The sequence below is a fragment of the Setaria viridis genome, chromosome 1, assembly GCF_005286985.2.
Source record: "Setaria viridis chromosome 1, Setaria_viridis_v4.0, whole genome shotgun sequence".
Lineage (NCBI taxonomy): Eukaryota > Viridiplantae > Streptophyta > Magnoliopsida > Poales > Poaceae > Setaria > Setaria viridis.
This window is the reverse complement of record NC_048263.2, coordinates 24,807,962-24,831,262: the sequence shown is the minus strand read 5'-3', so window position 1 is coordinate 24,831,262 and position 23,301 is coordinate 24,807,962. Positions and strand designations below refer to the sequence as shown.

The following is a 23,301-nucleotide window of genomic DNA, read 5'->3' as shown; positions in this document are numbered from 1 at the left end:
AGAACGAGTTGGGTTGGGTCGTGAGATTTGCAGCGGTATCACTGGATTTTGCAAGCAATTGCACCCGTAATCGGAGAAGAAGACGAGAGGCAAGTACCTGGTAGCAGCGTCACGCGCGTCTTGCTCCGCGTCTTGCTCCCTGAACCACCGCAGCACACCCTCACGCTCGTCAGCCGGCATGTTGCGCAGTTGCGGGTGAGCAGCCATCAGCCGCCTCATCTCCGCCTTGTCAAGCAGCACACCGACGAAGGAACACAGCGCGGCGTAGGCGGAGGACAGCACGGATCCCATCGCCGTGGTTCAGCTCAATCCGGTCTCTGCAGACACTCGAGCGAGCGAGCGATCGCGCAACGGAACAGGATCGGTCTCGTCTGTTTGCGGATTGATCTCTCTCTATCCTGTCCAATTTATAGGGGAAGGGATCGGAAGCTATCGGAGAAGGCTCAAGAAACCACGCTGCTGCAGTCCGCTTTTCAGATTCCGATCCTGATTGGATTACTCCTTCGTTCCAATCCCTGGTGAGTGGTGATCGAATCGGGGTGTGGAGGCCGGCGGCGAGATTAGAGGAGGCAGGCAGGAGAGGCCGAGAGGGCTAGCCGATGAGGTGGGACCGTGGGAGGAGCGAGCCTGTGGGCCTGTGGAGGCGTTGGACGGGAAGGATCGGCACGGCTCGATGCTAGACCTCTTCTCGCAGGCAGATTTGGCTATTACTTGTATTTTAAACACTTAAAAAAACATATTTGAAATTTTATATATCTCTAATTTTGGAGTCGCGAATCAAAAACCTTCCTACTTGATTACAAAACGTTGACATGCTATATTCCAAATTTCCAACGTATCTCTATTAAACGACATATCAAAACTTCTACACCGAACTAAAAAAATCAAATCTACATTTCGAAACTTCAATATCTCCATATCCTAAACCACGTATCAAAACTTTTTTATCTAGCACCTTAAAACTTGAAATAGCCTATTCAAAAACTTCCTGCATCTCGATCTTGTAAGAACGTATCAAAACCTACCTTGTACTTGGAATTCAAAACATCATGTATTTTCAGGATGTATATTGAATCTTTTGTACGTGGGATTTAAAACTTTCAAATAATATGGTCCACGCTTCGTACATCTCTGGATTTTAAGCCACATATTGAAACCTTTGTACTTAGAAGTAAAAACTTGACACATTCAAAACTTACTAAGTCTCTAACTTTCTGATCAAATTACATAACGTGTACATTTACGAGTAAAATAATGGACCTTAAATTTGAAATTTTCCAGTGCTATATTAAAACCTTCCTACACCTCAAATTTTTTAATAACAACTCTAAAATCATTTACTTGTAATTAAAAACTTTAAAACTACGTATTTCTAAAGTTATGCATGTCTATGCAGATGTACTCCCTCCATCCAAAAAAACGTTATTCTAGAATTCCAAATTTGTCAAAAAAAACAAGTAATTGTTACCCTATTTAGTATTTGCACGTGCATGCGGTAGCTAATTAACACCAAATATGACTAAATATATTCTAGAATTCATAAATTGACTTATTTTTTAATGAAGGGAGTAAACATTTCACAACACTAAGTGCAAAGAAAGAAATCTTATGCAATTTTACCTTAAAGGATATAACATGCCTGATTCTATGGTTCTCTTCTTTATGCCCATGAAATTTGACTAATTACATTTGTATGTCCAAAAAAATCAACAGAGAAAGAAAGTAAGCCCAATCCTTAACGCTTGCTTTCATCCATGCATCAAGGCAACAACTGTAGTGCGTTTATTAGTAATTTTTTTTAAAAAAAAATAAGAAAGATAGCATTTCGAGTTATATTAACTCAACCATCCCATGTGAGCATACATTGTCGGAGAGTGTGCATTGCAATACACAGGATTTTCCTGTCTTATACATCATCTAACAACCTACTCATCAACTTACATGACATATTTTTCGTGACCTATATTACCCATTGTGTGTAGGGTATGTACTATGAACACTACATTTTACCTCTATTTTCTTTTTCATAACAAGCGCAATTATCCGACCACGAAACAGCCAAAAACGGAAAACCACGCCACCCTTCACCCTCCGTTGCACATCCACCGACTCCAGCTAATTTCCATCCTCATAAATAGCTCCCAGACTCTCCTGAATTAACAACGACGCCCTCCACGTATTCCCACTCCGCCCCCTTCGTTCTCCCAGAATTCGCGAAGCCGTCCCTCCGCCCCGACTTTCGTCAGGCTTTTCCCGCCTGGATGGCCTCCGGTTCAGGAAAGAACCAAGAAGGCAACCAAACCAAAGAACCGGTCGAGAGCGAGGAGTCCAACGCCGCCACCGCCACCGCCACCGCCGCGGCCGCAGAGCCGCCTCCCCCCGCTTCGCCCTCCGAGCGCCTCCAAGAACGGGCCCATGGGTCACCGGAAGCCGGAGGCCGGAATTCCTTCGCTGCCACCGCCGCGGAGGCAGCGGCTGCGGCTCAGCGGAAAGGCAAGGGGATCGGGGCTCCTTCCTGCCGGCGCTACGCGGGCGGCAAGCCCCCACTCCCGCCCCTGGCCCCCTCCGTCTCGAGAGCAAGGGAGCCGAAGTCCGCGACCTGCAAGCCCCCACTCCCGCCCCGCGCCGTCCGCGCCTCGAAATCGAAAGGCAAGAAGCCGATGTCCGACGCGGAGGTGGTGAAGAGCGGCATGGAGGTGAGGGCTAAGTGGAAGGATATGAGGGAAGGGCGAATGTATATGAAGGAGGTATTCGACGAGCTGTTGGAGGAGAGCAAGGCGAACGCGGAGATGGACCAGGAGGACGAGCCGGAGGGAACGGCGATGCAACAGGAGCAGGTGCGGTTTCTTGGATCTTTCGATTGCGTTCTTGAGTGATTCCTGCTTGCTTGTGATTTGGGAAATCGAATCCTACCGTTCTTGAGGACCTTGGGGAGGATTTAGTGGCTGGAGCCAAGGAATTGTGTGGCATCCGAGATTGGGGACTTTGTCTTTCTGTTCTTCTTGCACTAGCAACGATCTTTCAGTGATTATGTAGGTGCGCGTTCTTGCGCTGTTGTATTCAACTCTTCTTGCACTGTTTAGTTTAATGTCTGAAACTGGCATGGAAGCCCCAAAGCATAAATGTGAATAGGTGACAAGACTGGATAAGTTTTGGTTTTCTTTTTTCTGCTCCCTTGCTGGAATATTTGACTTCGATGTTAATTCTGGAACAGATGAAGTCAGCAACAATATGGCCTGAAAATTATTACAAGGGATCGATCTGGAGAAAGGTATTACATGGCTGTATATTTCTTACATTTTTACTTGTAATTGGTGGCTGGTGCGAGCAGTCTTGTGACAATTTGTGTTTGAGATGTGGGGTTGGGATCTCTCTGTCTTCCAATATGAAATCTTGAGATGATAAAGTTAATTGTGGCAAGAAATCATGTACAAAATGGTGTAGGATCAGAGGGTAGAGATAAAAGCATGGGCAAATGCTACTGAATTCAGTTTCTGTCCATCCCAGATTAGATGATTGTTGGTTACTCATAGGCCCTCTTGTGATCTGATATGGAATTTCAAGAAAATAAATGTTGTCGTTGTGATGTGTTCTAAAATCTCTAAAAACTCTAAGGTGTTATTACCTGCATTGATTTAATTAACGGCCAGTGTTTGGCTTATTCTTCATTTTACGACAAAATGTAATGGTATATTGAGGGCAATATCCTGGTTGCCGTGTTGGTAAGACAACAAGTCAACTTGAAGCCAAGTATACATGATTTAGTGTTGATGAATGGTCTAACAGTCTGAAGTTACAGTATCATTAGCAATGTAGACAATTTTCAGATAAATTTCTTTGAAATTTCTGTAGTACCATTTTAAAAAGTCACATTGCCTTTCAATTGTTTCCTTGTGCAAAATGTTTCATCTTGTCATTAATTATTCACTGTTGCTGCTAGTTCTGGCAGAAATTGTGAATTTTAACCCATTTTCTGTTGAAAAGTTTTTGGACAGGATAGGAATCTCTGACCTAAATTCCAGAATAGCGAATCCCGATGTGAACTACGAGGTTTGACTCCTATACTATTTATGCGCCTCTTCTAATTGATAGTATTCGTATTGGATGGCAATTGGACCTAATTGTCTTTGAATTTCTATTGAACTTAGGAAATGTGGTATATGCTCTTTTTTTTTCTTCACTGAACAACAACCAGTCGGTATCAGCGAAGACATTACATTTTTCTAGTGGCTTAAGCTTTTCTTATAATGTGGAAACCTGACAACATAACAAATTAAAATTCCTTTTAAGATCTGTTGCTTCCTGGTTCAGATCATTTTGATTTGAATTCCTTTGTTCTTCTGTTTGTGCAGACAATCCCTATGTTCGACATCATTAGGCATTATAGGCTCCTTGAAATGGTTGCTGGACGAGGAGTGGAATTTCATTCAAATGCACTGAACCTTCGTCGCACCTATTCTGAATTTAGGCCAGTGCGTGGAGATGGAGAGTGTTTCTACAGGAGCTTCATATTTTCCTACCTCGTAATGTCCCTCCCCCCTTTCCTTAGAATACGATTCATGTTTAGTGGTTCACACTCCGATTTGTGTCACTGAAAAACAGGAGCAAGTTCTTGATAGGCAGGATACACATGAGGAACATCGTCTTCTTGTTGCTGTTAAAGAAGTGGCTAGGCAACATGAGCGCCTTGGGTGGGCCTCCGAATTTTCCAGAAGCCACAAAGTAAGCTCGCGTTTCTTCACATTTGTTATTTCTGAGATAAACATGTTAACAGATGATTTTCTTCAAGTTACATCAAGCTACAAGCTGGATCTGGCCTCTCACTTTCCTTTTTTTTCTTTCATCATTTGCAGGATGTGCACCATTGTTTCACAGTAGTGGCATAGTTACATGCCATCAGCATTTTACACCCTGTTGACATATCTTCGAATTTAAATTTATTGAAAATGTAACAATCTAATGCTAATAGGAATACATGTTGAGATAAGTTTACTTTCACAGAACAGCAATAATGAGATAAAATTAGAGACATTAAAGGGCTGCTTTGTGTGGTCATCTGATCATCAGATCATAAATGTTTAATTTTACCTACTTGCTTATATAATCTTGTCTTTCTCGACTAATATCTTAACAGTTGTTGTTTACTGGTAGAAGCTTCAAAGATGACTCTTATGATGTTCATATCTGTTCATACCTTGCTATAAACGGTCAGTATTGTGTAAGTATTATTGCAATATATAGTGTTTATCTGATTATCTGATTCTTTTAGGAATTTAAGAAGCTGATAAAGAAAGTAATGAGATGGAAGAGACACAGCAGATGGAAGCACGTACAAACAACTAACAGGTTCTAATATGTTTTATTTTTTGCAATTCTATCAGAGTTTTTCTGCCAATGAATTTCACGTAGTTAACTGAACATTTTCCCTTTTTCAGCTACCGCAAAAAGAAACTTCTTCAGTACTTCAACAGCTATGACAAGACGAATGACAGTGAGTAAAAAGCCCCTCCCCCCGGTGTACCAAGATTTCCTTCGTCCACTTCTATCCTAACTCAATATTCCAACACATCACATTTTGTTTTTCAGTCTACGCTTTCCTCAGATTGGTAGCAGCTATCTGGATATGCTCGCACAGTGAAGAGTTCGAACCACTTATCCTAGAGGTCAACGAAGGCTACACTCTCACAGATGTAAGTATCGCCGCTACTTTCCCTTGGGTTCTTGCACTACTTCATTCTGAATCTTAATTGCTAATGCATCTGTTTGAGAAAACCTGACATTACCTCTTTAAAAACAGTGGTGCTTTGTCGAAGTTATACAGTCGAGGGTCCTCACAGATCATATTCAGATGACAGCACTTGTCAATGCACTTCGGGTCCCGCTGCGGGTGGAGTATCTGTTTCAAGAATTTGGTCAAGACCTCTACACTGGCGAAGGCTCCCAAGACAATATGCCAAGAAGCACGTGTTGGCCACGTCGTCATCATCAAGTACCCCCTGATCACGAAGTTCCCCGTGTGACCATGCTATACACGAACCTGCACTACGACATCATCTACCCCGACCATGATGCTGCTGCGAGCCAGGAATCTGACAAGGTGGAGAGCCCGACCGCTAAGAGTCCAAGTCAAGACCAGGGAGGTAGCTGCAGTGGTGAGAAATCAGGTGAATAACAGACCGCCACGGTAGAGAGCTCCACTGGTGAGAAGTGAGAACCCAAATCAACACACTGCGCATGGGGAAACTGAGTCCGACTGCTGCCCGTGAGTATGATGAGCATTACTAAGTGAAAGAGGTAGATGGAGAATTAGGCATACACTGACGAGATAGATAGGCGTATACTTGTGTAGCTGGTGTATACTTCTTCTGATGGCACAAACTGCTGGTGCCAATAGGATGATCTGTAGCTGCTGCTCCCTTGTCTGAAAACTGATGTAAAGTCCCGACTTGGTACATTGATTCTTTTGTGAATTGTGATCACATTCTCTTAACTAATGCTTCCTGAGATAATTGATTCTTTTGTAAATTGTGATTACATTCTGTTAAGTACTAGCTTCTTGAGATAACTTTATTGTCTGATAACAGCTTGCTCTGTAACTCTGTTGAAGTAGTATAATGTTCATGCAGCTTAATACAGATCCCTGTTCGATCATAGTAGACTGCACTTTTCATGGCGTGGGTGGATTTCATTGCAGATACAAGAAATATATATATACACATTGATGATGCACAAAGGGTAAAAATAGGGAAACAAGTAATTTTGAATTCTCTAGGCCAGCCAAATACCATGATCCAAGCAAGCCTCATGAACAGACTGCTCTTCTGGGTGCTTGCTCTGGATTACTACTTCTGTAAGTCCTCTATATTATCCTGCTACCCTCTCATTTTGTTTGAGTGATCAATTTGGATTGTTTACTCCTGTGGTGAGTACTTTCTCTTATCTTAGGTTACTGCTGTTCTTGGCAATACCGATACTAATATTTTCGTGAGAAGAACACATACACCGATACAGTGATATACTTGCATTCAGCTACAATACTGCTGTTGTTGGGATCCATCTACTATTTTGTTTATAGAAGAAATATTCTTGCTGCTCCGTTCCCGCATCTTCCGCCCATCTTGCGATCTTTCGGTCTTGTTCGGTTGCATAGGGGTTGATAAGGATTGGTATGGCAGGAAACGTAGCTCTAACTCTTTGCTATTTTTCTTTGCCAATCACTTGGCAAAATACAAGCCGACAATACGAACCAAAAGGTGGTTGCCGGCGAGATCAAGATTGATTTCAGACTCCTATAGATGTGTGGAAAATATGATGTACAAATAATAGAGGCCCGAAGCCTAGGAACAGAAGAAATTAAAGAAAAAAAAGGCAACATCAAACTAATGTTTTAATTCATGGTACGATAGGAACACAGATCACATGGACAAAAACACTTGCAGCTAATATAATCTGTCTATCTCCCCTCAATTAAACATTATTTGCCACCTTGTTCTTGTCAGCATCAACCCTAGCACGGATGCTTGTACTTGCAGCGCTGGCTCAGCCTCAGATCACGACCTCTCAACCTGAATATAGAGAGGATATCAATCAAAGCGTGTTCGTATTACCATAATAAACATACTAAGCTTCACTAGCTTTGCAAGCAATTGCACTCCTAATCAGAGAAGAAGACGATACGTAAGTACCTGGCAGCAGCGTCACGCGCGTCTTGCTCCGCGTCTTGGTCCCTGAACCAACGCCGCAGATCCTCCCGCTACTCGGCGCGCAGTTGCGGGTAAGCAGCCATCATCTGCCACATCTCCACCTTGTCAAGCAGCGCGCCGACGAAGGAACACAGCGCGACGCAGGTGGAGGACAGCACGGATCCCATCGCCGTGCTTCGGCTCGATGCGGCCTCTGCAGACACTCGAGCGAGCTAGGGCGGCTTGACTGCACAGGATCGGTCTCGAGCGAGGGCGGGCGCCGGCGGAGCGGCCTCGGGGACTGGGGGAGTCGGCAGGGCGAAGCTATGTTAGGATTAGGGGGTGCACATGCACCCAGAACAAAAATGCAAAACAGTGATTAAGGTTAATTTTTCACCATACATGCACTCATAACATTTCAACTTTATGCACCCACAAGGCAAGCGCACCCCTCTAATTTATTCTAGCTTCACCACGGGGAGTCAGGGTCCTAGGGAGGTGGCGGCGGCCGCCTGGTGTGCGGGGTGCGGTGGGAGGAACGAAAGAGGTTGGTTCGCTTATACAGTTGTATAGGGTCCACATATCAGGTAGTATGTAGCAGGATCGTGGGTTTGCGGGTATAGGTAAGATATTTTTATACCCGTTATTTTTTTTACACAGCACAAACTCGAACCCGCACCCTTGCCCGTGGGCACAAAATAGAATCCATATCCTCACCCTACAGGGTTTTTCCCCGTGGGCACGCGGGTAATTTGTGCCCGTTGCCACCCCTACTCGAGCGAGCGAGGGCGGCTTGACTACATAGGATCAGTCTCGTCGATTCGCAGATTGGTCTCTCGATCCTGTCCAATTTATAGGGGAGGGGAAGCAGTCAGAATCCGATCTTGATTGGACTACCCCTTCCACTCCCTCGTGACCGAATCGGGAATTCAGGATTTGGAGTCTGACGGTGAGATTGGAGGACGCAGGCAAGAGATGCGGACATGGATAGGAAAAGTTAAATTAAAGGGAAGGAAAAGAAGAAAATGAGAAGAAACACCTAAATTAAGAACTCTCATGTCTTAGTGTCAAAATTTCAAAAGGTTTGCGAATTCGGTATCAAATAACGAAAGACGTGCAAATTGGGACTCAAATACTAAAATCTCTCGATGAGGTGTGACTAAAACGATCAGGAACGCATGGGAAAACCCTCTAACCAGGATTTTTATATGAAATAAAAAACAAAATCGGGAAAGCTGGTCGGGAAAACAATAACGGGCAATTCCGGATGTTAGAAATGAAGTAATTCGAACAGAAACATGTCGATAACGATCGGGAAGCCAATAATACGGTTCGGGAACATCGACCCATGTAACCACTCAAAATACTTAGCTCAACATAAATAATACAGATACATGAAGCATGCCCCCCATATAATGAGGCATATCCAATCATAACCAGATAGCAGATATAAATGACACAATAGTTCATACATGACATTCATAAATCATATGACATCTCAGGTTTAACCGTTCAAGTTCACAAATCGACATGACAACATAAAACCAAGATCCATACCTAAATGACCGGCTAATAGTAGCAGCTACATAACATAGTTTGACACAGTGATACATGGTCCATACACCATACTCCATAGGTCCATACATAACATCAATTCAAGTAGGCAGCCAAAAGAAAGCTCCCGACTTCAATTGCATTAGTCACAAGTCACAACAATTCACCAATAGCAACACCTACATGTCCTGCAATTCAAACTCCAAATCCCTTGAATTGAACCCCTCCACCTCCTCATCACTATCAGCAACTTCATCCTCCTAGTCAACAAGATAGACAATGAGGCAAAACAATTAACCGGTGAAGTTGTAATGACAAAATATTTTGAAAAAAATAATATGAACTCATGTTACAATAATAGAACTTACAAATACGTACCTCACGCGCCAGTTTTGTAGCAATGGCATCAAGAACTTCCAGGTCACCCACAATGGAACCAACTCTCCTATCTGAAATTGAAGGACAGCGAGACATATATTAGCACAGGCATGACATATGATCAATTTTGTTATAGAAAATTAAGGACAACAAGATAAATGGCGACCCAGGCCTTGGTGCATATCAAAGCTTCAACCATTTCTAGATCAACACGGCTGCAGAACGGATCAATTACACGTCCACCAGCACTAAATGCGGATTTAGAAGCAACAATAGGGACTTGAACTGTCAGCAGGTCACGTGCAATTTGGGAAAGGACAGGTTACTCATCTTTCTGGTTCTACCACCAAGACAAAATATCAAACTGAAAGGATCTAGGATGTCGACTAGAGGGGGAGTGAATAGTCGAAGCTGAAAATTTTTACAACTTCGAACAATTTTATCAGCGACTTCTGGAGATTGTTCCAGAAATTCCGCAACTTACGAAATTTTTAAAGAAATCTTCAGATTCTCCGGAGATTAGAGGATTTGAACTACAACCTTATGAAATACTTGTTGAAATTTAAATCGCCAAATATAGGTTAAGCAACAAGTTATTCTAGGCCTTTGGCATAAGATAGACAGTTGGAAACTTGCTAGAAAAGTGGATCAAACACAAACCCTAAAAAAGGTTCTATGCTTGAAAATGAACGAATTTAAGAACAACAAGCATAAGAGACACGAGGATTTATTTCCTGAAGTTTAGCTTCACACCTTGAAGCTTACGTCTCCATTGAGAACCTATGAAGGGTGGGCTTTTCACTCCTAGGCTGCTTTTCTCCCTCTAGCGACCACAAAGATCAAGCTAGACTCACTTACTCAATCGTTGGGGTAATACAAACTTCCAGTGGGTAGCCACACTCCTTGGATGCTCCACTGGCAATGCCTAGCCGGCTAGGAGCTTGAAGCTCCAAGAGTAACAAATGTGAAACCACCGGCTTGACGAAGAACAAAGTGCTCAAGAGATGGGAAATCAGCTCACTAGCACTCTCCCTTGCTCTTCCTTGAATCCCTCCTTAAATCCCCCACAAAATCTTCATCTAAAGGCTAAGAGGGGAGTAACGAGGGGCTTTGAATGTTTCTGAACAGCTCAGGTCAATGTGAGGTTGAGAGGGAGACTGTGGGAGGGGGTGAGGGGGTATTTATACCCCTTCACCTCGAAACTAGCCGTTGGGGGTTAAGTTTTGGAATTTTCCGGAAACTCCGGAACCTCCGAATTCTTCCGGAAAACTTTCTGGAAAACTCTAGACTTCCGGAATTCCTTCGGGAACTCTGCAGGCTCCAAAATATTTCGGAAGATTCTTCGAAAAAATGCGGAGCTCTCAAGTTAGCACCAAACTTAGTAACCCCATGTGATGTGTAGGTGCAAAAGGTGTCTCTCATAGGTTTGTTAGGTCATTTTGAGCACCTTTTTCAATATAAAGACCAGAGATTACGCATCCCTCTTAGTAGTGCGGTATTCCTATACTCAAATTCAAACTAAAAATACTTTTAGCCTTCAAAGTATGCCGTTTATCTATTCATTTCCTTTTGAGGGGTCAATCATAATTGCTTCATGTACAACATTCCTTTTAAACCTGCTTATGCACTTGAAACTTTGTTAGACACTTAAGCTTGCGTCATTAATTCACCAAAACCCACTTAAGGGGTCAAGATACTCTTCACAAACTTTCAACTAATCCTCAAAAGTGGATCAGCCATGTACTTGTCCTAATCATTTAAGTTATCAATATTAAATCCACTTGATTCATACAAGTTCTTAAGGACATCATAAAATTCATCAAGATGGACTTGATATCCAAAACCATGAAACTTCTTCAAGTAGACTTCTACGAGCCTCTTTTTGTACCTAGGATCTAGGAAGTATGCAACAGCAAGGGTAGTAGAGGACTTCTTCCAATATTTTTCAAACTTCTTACTCATAGAAGGTGCCATTTCCCTAATAGTAGTTAGATCTTGACTAGCGCACCAATCATCTAGCAAAAGCTTTATCTCACAAAACCCTCTATAGAATAAGTTTGCAGTTGGATATAAAGTACCAAAGAACAATTCTGTGAGGTCATAGAATTTCTTAAGGCATTAAAAAAGTTTGTATGCCTTGGCTCATTCACTAGAAGATGGAGAGATCTTTTCATACCTCCGACGATCTGATGACTTAAGCCTTATGAATGCTGCCTTGTAGTATAAGGCATCACGCAGCATCAAATAGGTTGAATTCCATCTTGTTGCAACATCAAGAGAGAGGCCCTTAGTTGTATCCAACCCACACTTAGTTGCTCTCTTCATGAGTTCCTCCCACTGCAAGGGGGATCCTTTAACAGGTAGAACAAGTGCTCTAATATTGTCAATTGTATGTGCAATTACATTCAAACCATCCCTAGCAACCAAGTTCAGAATATGACAAGCACATCTCACATGAGAGAACAAACCATCACATACCAGTGATGCATTACCATCCATCTTGACATCAGCAATGATATCTTTGACTGCTACTTCATTTGCTGCTGCATTGTCCAAAGTCAAGGCCAACAATCTCTTCTCAATATACCATTTAACTATGACCTCAGTAAAAATCTCAGACAACCTAGCACCAGTATGTCTGTAACGACTCAGGTTCATCAGCCGAGTTAATCTTAAGACAAGCTCCCAAATCTGCAGTTCTAATCAGCCCCGACCCTTGACACCCAACAACCCGCTGTTTTTCTCTAAGTCCCAAAAAGTCAGTGTTCCTCCAAACTTTGGAGCTGTGGGAGAGCTAGAGATTGGAACATGGACCCACAACCAGATCCCCCAGATCTCTCGAGTCAAGCGCACCAGAGCAAGCGTGCGCCCTGCTTCAGAGTCTCTCCGCCGCGTGGCTTAACCTCCCCGACGAGCCCCGCCTCGCCCAGTCGCCGGCCCCGACCAGACGGATCAGCACGCCTCCTTCCTAATCACGTGCAGAAGCACCCTGCAGACTCTCTGCCTCGCCTCGTCTCGCCCGCAACCTCGCTGGCCGCGCCAGGCGCCCTGTCTCCGCTGCGACCAAAGATTGGCCGCTGCCGCGCCAGACCGCCTCGCATCCTGCGCTCATCATCTCACCTGGATCTGCGGCCGCACACCTCGATGCCTTCCGGCTTTTCCACCATCCCCTCTGTTGCGCTGCCCACGCGCGCGCCCCACGACGATGCCGCCTTCGCCAACCATGGATCCAGCAGTGACAACTCCTTTTCCCACCTCGCCAGTAGTGTGCCCCGGCAAAGCTGCTGGTCTGCGCTTGCTAGCGTCGCCGCTTGCCCTGTCACCTCACCTGCAGTGCTCTCGCCTGCAGTGCCCCTTCCTTCCTTCCTACCACAAGCTAGCCGAGTCGCCACCCCCAATCCGCCGCTTGATGCGACTAGACCTGCGCTCGCCCTTGCCAATCCTTCTCTCCGGCAAAACCGCTCCTGCATAAGCTCTATCTTCAGTGCCCAATGACCGAAGACCTTATCCCCGAAGCTCCGCTTCGCTAGCCAATGGAGACGCCGCCCAATTGTCACCCTATCGCCGCCACGGCAGAGCACTCCATCCTGTTCGACCTGATCCTCGCGCTGCCCGGACTCCCTCTCTTCCGCACAGCTATAAAAGGGAGTACCAGAGCCCCTACCGGAGTTCCCTTTGCCATCGTTGCCTTGCCGCATCTTCCTCTGTTTCGTGCTCAAGCACTGCCATGTAAGCTCTTGAGGAACTCCCCTTCCCGCTCAACACCCGTCTTTCCCAACCCACCAGCCGCTTGTTTCCTCCGCATGGTGCTAGAGCTTACTTGTGTCAACAAGAAGCACCGCCGAACCTCGCCGCCGCCCGAACCTTAGCACCTTTCATCGCTCCACCTGAGCCTATTCCTTCCCGACCCCAAGACTTCACCAGTAGGCCTAAAGGTACGCTGCTGACCCCCTTTCCGGTTCGCCCAACCCCTTTCCGGTTCACCCGACCCCTTCTCGGTTCGCCCGACCCCTTTTTCTGTCTCGCCCGACCCTGTCTGTTTCGCCCGACCCCTTTTTCTGTCTCGCCCAACCCTGTCTATTTTGCCGACCCTTATCCGCCTCGCCCGAGGGCTCGGCTGTACCTTTTTCTTGACCCGAGGGTATCTGTGTAAAATTTTGGGGACTTCTCTGTGTTAAGTCTGAGGACCCCGGTACAGTTATTCCTTAGGTCTGAGGGTCAGATCATAAGTTTCTCCCAATCCGACCCTTTTGTCTTGTTCTCTATCAACTGAAGCTTTAACCTCCACACTTTTCATGTAGCTTTGCTACAAGTTTCTGGGCTAAAGCTTGCAAGTGTTGTTGAAGTAACCGTCTAAAGTGTTAACCCCTGCATTTGGATTTGTGTAGAACTAAATCTCACCAACGGCACCTACGAGCGGCATCCGGTGCCAGAAGATGGAACGGTAGCTGAGCCGCCGACCGCAGGAGCTGAAGTAGAACTCGCAGAGGACCAGTTTGCCTCCGCCCCGCTCGAAGGCAAGCCACAGAGCATGAACCCAACTTTCTAAACTTGCACATGCCTTCCTTTGTATGAATGTGCATTTACGTTATAGGAGTTGTTTGAAACCATAGATGCATGACTTAGTTCCTTGATCGAAACACTAGTCTATTGAGTCCGAGTAGTTGCAATGCTTAATAGGGCTCGGTAGAAGTCGAGTGATTTCCTATCACTCGCGAGTTATAGGAGTTGGTTGTTCTCCTTCTGGTTACAACTATAAGGACGGTGGACGGGGCAGGGCCTGGTGAACTCTTTTGGTGGTCGGTGGATCACCCCGTCTGTCTATCTGAAGTTGCTTAAGGTTGGAAAGTGTTGGTGTTCGTGATCAAGTGTTTGAAAGTACTAATCTCATACCTAGTATGGGATGGGGAAGCCTAGTACCTGATTGAACTAGGGCATGGCTTATACCCCTGCTGTCCCTGGAACGAGGTTCCCATGGTGCATCATGGGGGTGCAAGTGCGGCCACAGTGCAACAAGAGGTTGGGACTGTGGAGCATTGCATGCCAAGGGAAGTTTGGACCTGACACATGCCTGGGAATTGATGGGGACGGCCGACACAAGAAGCGACCCTTTTGGTGCGCAGATGTCGTGAGATTAGGTTCACCATGCGTGGTTAAGAAACTCAAATCGATTCGTCTGCCTCTCACAGTTTGAGACTGCTTGATCGCTATGCTACACTGAGTAAAGATGGAACATGATGAGGATATGAACTCGATGCTTGTTCTATACATTGTGTTGGAAACTATGTTTGTTTAGCATAAGTTGCCAATGTAGAATGGTTAATGAACTTAGAATCTGAGCTAAAATATTGAAAGTAAGGACCTACTGTAGTCACTTTTGGCAAAACAAACCCCTTAGCCAAAGAGCCTTGCATGTCTAGATGTTGGTGGAGTAGTTTCCCACCGGTCGGTTAAGTCTTGTTGAGCTTAGTAGCTCAGCCTTGCTTGTGGCATCTCTTTCAGGTGAAGCTGAAGCTTCTGAGTTTGCTGCTATTGGCACTTGGCCGCCCCAGCTTCCTCCTGGATGGACGGTCGAGTGGGATCCCTCCTCGGATGGCGAGGAGCGGGATCACTGATGTCCTGTTTGGCCTCACCAGGGACATCCGACCCCGGTGCTAGCTTCCGCTATATTTACCTTTTTCCGAAAACTCTGATTTTCGAACTAGTGTTGGAATAAATTGTTGAAAACTTGGTTAACTTGGATGATCTGTTGTATTCTCTGGAACCACTCACCTTCGTGTGAGCTATGCTAACTCGGTCCTGTATAAGTGGTTTTATCGGATGAAATCCGACGGATTGTCGAGTTAACTTGATTAAAGCATATGATCGCATGTTAGGCGACTTAAATGTGCTTTAGCCAAGTTAATCCGAGGTGTTCCGCCACAATGTCACCCTTCAACATGGAAGAAATTGACAATCCTTTTCTAAATGCACCACTCATCATCTATCCAATGCACTGTGACACACATGTATCCCTTGTTTGTTAGAAGTCCACGTATCCATAGTGGCACTAAAACAGCACTGGACAGTTTTGAAATATCCATACAACTTCTCCTTTTCTTTCAAGTACATGTTCATAATTTCTTTCCTAATTGTAACACATGACTTTATAGGAAATCTAGGATGCAGAGATTTAATGAACTCAACAAAATATTCATGCTAAGCTATGTTGAAAGGGTATTCATGCATCACAATTGCCAAAACTTTTTCAAACTAGCTTCTTTATCATACTTGTACGATTCAATAATAGTGAGATCCTTTTCTGTTTTGAGCTGTTGATGCCCCTTCACGATACTATGTGCGGACTTCAAGTGGGTCCAAAATCAAGTTGTCCCATAGTTGCTCTCAGCTCTATACATGCGCCTACAACCAGGCCAGTTGCAATGGCCCCTATTGCGAGGAAATATTAACGACCCCTTAAAGCCCATTAAAACAATGATCATGAAGGCCCAGGCCCACCTGAGGTAATAAATATTGCCGTCAGCCCAACATGGGAGGGGAGAGCCCCGCTCCGCCCCGCCCGACCCAGTGCCCCGGGGTCGGACGCTCCCGACCCCTTGATGACCAAACTCCGCCTCGCCCGACCCAGGGGCCTAGGGTTGGGAGCACCCGACCTCCCGCCGTAAGACTCCGCCTTGCCCGACCCAGGGCGCAGGGGGTCGGACTCATCCGGGCCCGCAAGACAAATATCCACCTCGAGCGCGGACTGGAAGATCAGGGCACGGATCTCGTGGGTCCCCCTGTCGACCTCGCCATAAATGCGCCGCGGCTCTGGCGCGCAGAAAGGCACCCGCGCCCCCGACGCGACCCGCCACAAGTACCCATGCGCGACCGTGCGGTGCAGGCTACAGTGGCCGCGGCTCCCTTCGATTCGCTACAGGGCACTCATGGCCTACGCCGCCCGGCACATTCGGCGAGAGGGACGTGACGTCCACGTCCCACGGGCCATCAGCAGGATGGCATGATCAACCGCCTTCCCCAACGGACACAGGTGCCATGACGGAACACCATCATCACGCCTGACGGCAATAGCCACCAAGAAAACCGTCGACAGGATTCGACGGCAGCCGCCCTCTTCCGGCGGACGCGCTGGTAGGAGCCGAAAGCCGGAGAGGATGCCGGCGGTCTAGGAACTTGGTCTCTCTCCTTATGTTGTATTTTACTTAACTTAGTTTATCTCTTTACTTCTCCTCACACCCGGTCTCACTTGTAACCCCGGTGGCCTCCTTGCGCTATAAAAGGAGAATTGGGGGCCCCGAGACGGAGGACTCTCTCAAGCCAACAGAACACGCTCACATTCTCCTTTAGAGCCTCAGTGCACACCCAAGAGACTTGAGACCAGCTCCCTCTCTCGCCCTCCTATAACCTCTACTACAAACCCCACGTGGGCAACACGAGCGGCTCTCGATACTGGACGTAGGGCTCTTCCTTGCCCGAACCAGTCTAAACTCCGTGTCTCTCACGCCACCATCCGAAGCCTTACGCGCATAAAAGAAATTTACTAGTCTTAGTCTTGATCCGCTAATCTTGACAACGATAGTTGGCGCGCCAGGTAGGGGACCTTTGCACGTACATCACCGGCTTCAGATGGCCAACCACGACGCCAGCTCCAACGATGGGAGTCACCACCCCTCGCACGAGTGCTTCATGGCCGAGGTGCACTCCAAGGGATCCAATGATGACAGCACCGAAGGGAAGCAACGCGCTCCCCCACCGTGCGCCGCAGCTACGACTGAGGCCCTTGCCAGGGTCCCGGTGCGGCCACGACAGCCGGAGGCGCGCGCGGCGCCCCACTAGGAGGACGAGCACCGCTGCAATGAGAGCGGGGCGCGTCATCGGGCCCGTGATGTCTAGCGGCGCATCTGCGGGGATGAGGATCACCACCAACTCTTCGCACGCGCCAGCCAGAACGTCACCCCCGCGGCAGCCGTACTCCGATGACTCCCCAATCCGGCAACGCTCGAGGAGCGACAGGCCCGCCAGGAGGTACGCGACTTGCTTGACTGTGCGGCAGTCCAGCAGGCAGAAAGCTCCGCGTCCCGGCACCGCACACACGGCGCCAGCAAAGTCACACCCTCTGCGCCTATCGAGAGGCGTGCAGGATCTGACCATCAACCTTCCTCCTATGGGGGAAACCGGGCCTTGCCCATTCGACGTACTCCACCACGCGCGGGCGACGGGGCTTCATCCGTCCACCGCTGCGTCAGCCCCATCCGCGACGCCCGTGATGCCTTGGATGCGCAGAGGCACTCCCGTGCGGATAGGGAGGATAGAGCCAACCGCGGCTACCGCGTACACCGTGGTGGTCGCCACGACAGCAGAGAAAATCGGAGCCTGAGCCCCGACCCAGCGGGGCCCAGGGCCTTCTTCGCACGCATCCTGAACGTGCTGTTCCCAGTGCGCTTCAGACAGCCCACTAATGTGGCCAAAGACTCTGGGGAGACGAACCCCGGGCCTTGGCTCAGCGACTACCGGCTTGCCTGTCAGGCTGGCGGAGTGGATGAGGACCTGTTCATCATTCGCAACCTCCCACTTTTCTTGGCCGACTCGGCGCGAGCCTAGCTGGAACACGTTCCGTCAGGTCAGATCCGTAACTAGAACGACCTGAAAGAAATCTTTGTAGGGAACTTCTGGGGCACATACATGCACCTTGGTAACTCCTGGGACCTCCGGAGCTGTCGCCAGGAGTCGAGTGAGACTCTCCGGGAGTACATCCGGCGCTTCTCCAGGAAGCGCACCGAGCTCTCCAGCATCATCGACGCCGACATCATCGGGGCCTTTCTGGCGGGGACCTCCTGTAGGTCTCTGGTCCACGAACTGGGACGTGTAGGCCCGCGAACCACCAAGAAGCTCCTCAACATCGCCGCCGACTTTGCCTCGGGCGAAGAGGCCGTCGGGGTGATATTCGATCGCTCCAAAGGCAAAGCAAAGAGGGAGGAGGATGCTGACGAAGGCGCCTCCAATCGTTAGAAGAAGAAAAAGGGCGCGGCGGAACCCTGAAGGCTGCGGAGGGGCTCAAGCACGACAACTGACGAAGACGGTGACGATGATAATGAGGATGATGATGAACAAAGCTCTTTTGCTCTATAAAGAGTGGGCGACAGACGAAATACGAACCAACCACATCTATTGTGACGTCAGGTACATCCCGTCACCTCCGCCTTTCTCCGGAAACTGTACGCACGATCTCTTTTTTTTACCGCAGGGAACACCACGCCTCCCTACCCCACGAGCTCGGTGTTTTATGCCGTCTCGACTCCCGGAGATCATACGCACAACTTTCTTTGCAAGCGGACCAGAGCCCGCTTTAGGTAAAAAAGGGATACAAAGCTGAAAACGCTCTTACGACCCATTACGGTCTAGGGCTTCGAAGGCTAGCCCTCCAGAGGGTTCGACAGCCGTCCCAGGACATCACCCGAGCAAGGGGTGAGAAGGGACGGGTCCGCTAGCGGCCACCACCCAGGCGAGCAAAAGCCAAGGGCGTCCCGACCTCACGTTCGAGTCCGGACTGGCATCTAAGTTCATGGTTTTTCCCCGAAGAAAGGCAACGAGCCCCTGAACCCGATCGAACGGACTCGGGAACTATATGAACTGGCTAGACGGAATCTGGAGTACGCCACCAGCTTGGCCCGAGCCGGACCCCCCCGAACGGGGACCGGGACTCCACTCGAACCGACCCGTTCGCAGCTCAACGAGAACCACGGTTCGTCCAACGAGGATAGCGTGGCACGGCTCGCCCCCTCCGTCCCAGTGAATGGATGCTTGAGGGGTAACGTACAAAAGTCGACCTAGCCTCCCGACCAGTTCCCTGCAACACGCGGGGGCTCGGGGGCTAGCCTCGCAACCAATGACCACGCGGATGGTCACGCCTTGAGGCTCTCAGACAGAAGGGAATAATAAGGAATCCTCTCACGCTGAGTCGCCCATAGGACGCTTCACCTGATCAACCTCCTCGGCCAAACCGCACAAACAACACTTCCCGTCCCTGATTAACTGCAGCTTGCATGATGAGCAGGGATCCCCTACGAACGGCGATAGGAGCCTCTAGAGGAGCATCCCCGCTCCACTACAGGCTCGGGGGCTACTGTTGGGGGGAAATATTAACGACCCCTTAAAGCCCATTAAAACAACGATCATGAAGGCCCAGGCCCACCTGAGGTAATAAAGATTGCCGTCAGCCCAACATGGGAGGGGAGAGCCCCGCTCCGCCTCGCCCTACCCAGTGCCCCGGGGTCGGACGCTCCCGACCTCTTGATGAACAAACTCCGCCTCGCTCGACCCAGGGGCCTAGGGTCGGGAGCACCCAACCGCCCACCACAAGACTCCGTCTCGCGTGACCCAGGGCGCAGGGGGTCGGACTCATCCAGGCCCGCAAGACAAATATCCGCCTCGGGCGCGGACTGGAAGATCAGGGCGCGGATCTTGTGGGTCCCCTGTCGACCTCGCCATAAATGCACCGCGGCTCTGGCGCGTAGAAAGGCGCCCGCGCCCCCGACGCGACCCGCCACAAGTACCCATGCGCGACCGTGCTAGGCAGGCTACAGTGGTCGCGGCTCCCTCCGATTCACTACGGGGAACACATGGCTTGCGCCGCCCGGCACAGGAGGAAGTCCCACCCGTTCTCTCGGCTCGCGCATCCGGTGAGAGGGACGCGACGTCCACATCCCACGGGCCATCAACAGGATGGCAGGATCAGCCGCCTTCCCCGACGGAGATAGGTGCCACGACGGAACACCATCATCACGTCTGACGTCAACGGCCACCAAGGAAACCATCGACAGGATTCGACGGCAGCCGCCCTCTTCCGACGGACGCGCTGGCAGGAGCCGAAAGCCGGAGAGGACGCCGGCGGTCTAGGAACTTGGTCCCTCTCCTTATGTTGTATTTTACTTAACTTAGTTTATTTCTTTACTTCTCCACACACCCGGTCTCACTTGTAACCCCGGTGGCCTCCTTGCGCTATAAAAGGAGAACCGGGGCCCCCGAGATGGAGGACTCTCTCAAGCCAACAGAACATGCTCACATTCTCCTTTAGAGCCTTAGTGCACACCCAAGAGACTTGAGACCAGCTCCCTCTCTTGCCCTCCTGTAACCCCTACTACAGACCCCGCGTGGGCAACACGAGCGGCTCACGATACTGGTCGTAGGGCTCTTCCTTGCCCGAACCAGTCTAAACCCCGTGTCTCTCACGCCACCATCCGAAGCCTTACGCGCATAAAAGAAATTTACTAGTCTTAGTCTTGATCCGCTAATCTTGACAACGACAGCCCCAGACTTGCACATATGTCCTGCCATTTTCCTCATGGATCTTCTTCTTCTTGGTGAAGTATTGCCAAACATCTTAATTGCATTTCTTCTACTCTTTCCACAGGGTTCATCAACACCTTCTCGAACTGGCTTAGCCTCATCACCCCTATTAATGTTAGCATTTGCAGTATTATCTCCTGGCAAAGGCACAGCCTGCACTTGCATTCCACCAGCACCACTACCACCTACAACAACACCAGTACCACTGCAACCTGCCACAATACCAGCACCACTGCCACCTGCACAAGCACCACTGCCACCAGTCACAGCCATAGTTGGCATCCCATAAGCTTGACCTTGCATAGAACCACCAGTTGTTGGACTTGATGTAGGTGTTGGTGTTGCACTTTTAGATGACATAACTAAACCCTAACTAGGGCTTCCACTTGCAGACCAAGACCTTTTACATCCTGCCATTCCTGCGAAGAGACAAATTTGTTCAACATGAGAATAAGAGGCATTGATATTAATGTAGTAACCAGACATTGCTACTATTCCATTCTAACAAGCATTGAAAGAAGTCCCTTTCTCTAATTACAAGCATGAAGAGGTTCCATTTCAATTTAAGCCAACGAATGGACTATGTATACTATTGCATCCATCACAAAAGCCTAATTAACAAAAACTAAACTAGTAGTTGCAACAAAATTTCCAATAAAAGTAGTATTTCTCTAATCTTGGATAAAACAGTACCGCTAATTGTGACTGAGCCATTGATCTAGCACAATAAAGAACCCATTTTTCTAATCTAAAACAAATCATTACCATTGAATCATTGATGAACTACAGAAAATCTAAAACAAATCAAGGCAAACCCCAAGAAAATCTCCACCATCACCAATATGCAGGCCCCATCTGGCATAAAAGATGTGCAGAAGCTTACAAGCTGCATGGCGGCCTTAAACAGATTCATCTCAAGACTTGAAGAACGGGGCCTACCCTTCTTCAAACTACTCAAATGACAAGACAAGTTTCAATGGACGGAGGAGGCGGACAAGGCTTTATTACAACTGAAAGATTTCCTGTCAAAGCCACCAATCCTCACAGCTCCAGCTCCAAATGAAGACTTGCTCTTATACGTCGCTGCAACTACTCATGTTGTCAGCACAGCAATAGTAGTCGAAAGATCTAAACCAAGCCACATCTACAAAGTCTAGAGACCAGTATACTTTGTCAGTGAAGTACTCTTGGACTCCAAGATATTGTAACCGCCGGTCTAGAAGCTACTCTATGCCATACTACTCACTTCGCGGAAACTAAGACAATACTTCCAGGAACACAACAGATCCGTCATCACTGATTTCCCGCTCGGCGAAATCCTCCACAATCGGGACGCCTCAGGTAGAATCTCAAAATGGGAAGTGGAACTCAGAGCATTGACCTTGGAATTCAAACCCAGAACAGCAATTAAATCCCAAGCTCTAGTCGACTACATGGCTGAGTGGAGGGAAAATCAATTGCCTACACCGGTAGAACGCCCTGAACATTGGGTCATGTACTTTGATGGATCTCTCAAGCTTTAAGGAGCCGGTGCGGGAGTACTCTTAATATCCCCAAAAGGCGAACAACTCAAGTACGTTCTTCAAATCTTTTGGGAAGCATCAAATAATGAAGCTGAGTACAAAGGACTTCTACACGGTCTTCACCTAGCAATCTCACTGGGTATCAAAAGATTACTAGTCTACGGTGACTCATTAGTAGTCATCAACCAAGTCAACGATGAGTGAGATCACAACAAGGAAAATATGGATGCATACTGCAGGGAAGTCCGCAAACTAGAGAACAAATTCTCAGGCCTCGAATTTCACCATGTGGTCCGCGACAACAACATTGTTGCCGACATTTTATCCAAAACAGGTTCAACACGCGCGGAAGTCCCAGCGGGCATCTTTGCCCACGAACTTTGCAAGTCGTTCTGTGGCGGAACACCTCGGATTAACTTAACTAAAGCATGGTTAAGTCGCTTGACACGCGATACTCATGCCTTAATCAAGTTAACTCGATGTGTCGTCGGATTTCATCCGATTTAACCACATAACAGGACCGAGTTAGCATAGCTCACACGAAGGTGAGTGGTTCCAGAGAATACAACAGATCCATCATTGGGTTAACAATTCATTACACATTAGTTAAAAATCAGAGTTTTGCAAAGGTTTGAAAGAAGACAACAGAAGGTGAAAACAAAGCGGAAGCTACTTGTCGGGGTCGGACGTCCCTCGTGAGGCCAGCCAGGACATCAATGATCCCATTCCTTTCCGTCCGAGGAAGGATCCCACTCGACCGTCCAACCCGGAGGAAGCTGGGGTGACCAAGTGCCAGCAACAAGCTCAGAAGTTGCAAC

The 23,301-nt window shown here is 47.9% G+C and overlaps 1 protein-coding gene across 1 annotated transcript; it reads left to right on the top strand.

Annotated features, from left to right (window-relative positions):
* The first annotated feature begins 2,246 nt into the window (after positions 1 to 2,246).
* LOC117841572 (uncharacterized) lies at positions 2,247 to 6,490 on the top strand. The gene is made up of 9 exons (XM_072293168.1): positions 2,247 to 2,837; positions 3,215 to 3,271; positions 3,985 to 4,050; positions 4,353 to 4,523; positions 4,603 to 4,722; positions 5,270 to 5,346; positions 5,436 to 5,491; positions 5,587 to 5,690; positions 5,798 to 6,490. Exons 1-9 carry the CDS (start codon positions 2,262 to 2,264, stop codon positions 6,170 to 6,172), a joined length of 1,602 nt encoding a protein of 533 aa, XP_072149269.1. The 5' UTR covers positions 2,247 to 2,261; the 3' UTR covers positions 6,173 to 6,490.
* Positions 6,491 to 23,301: the final 16,811 nt, after the last annotated feature.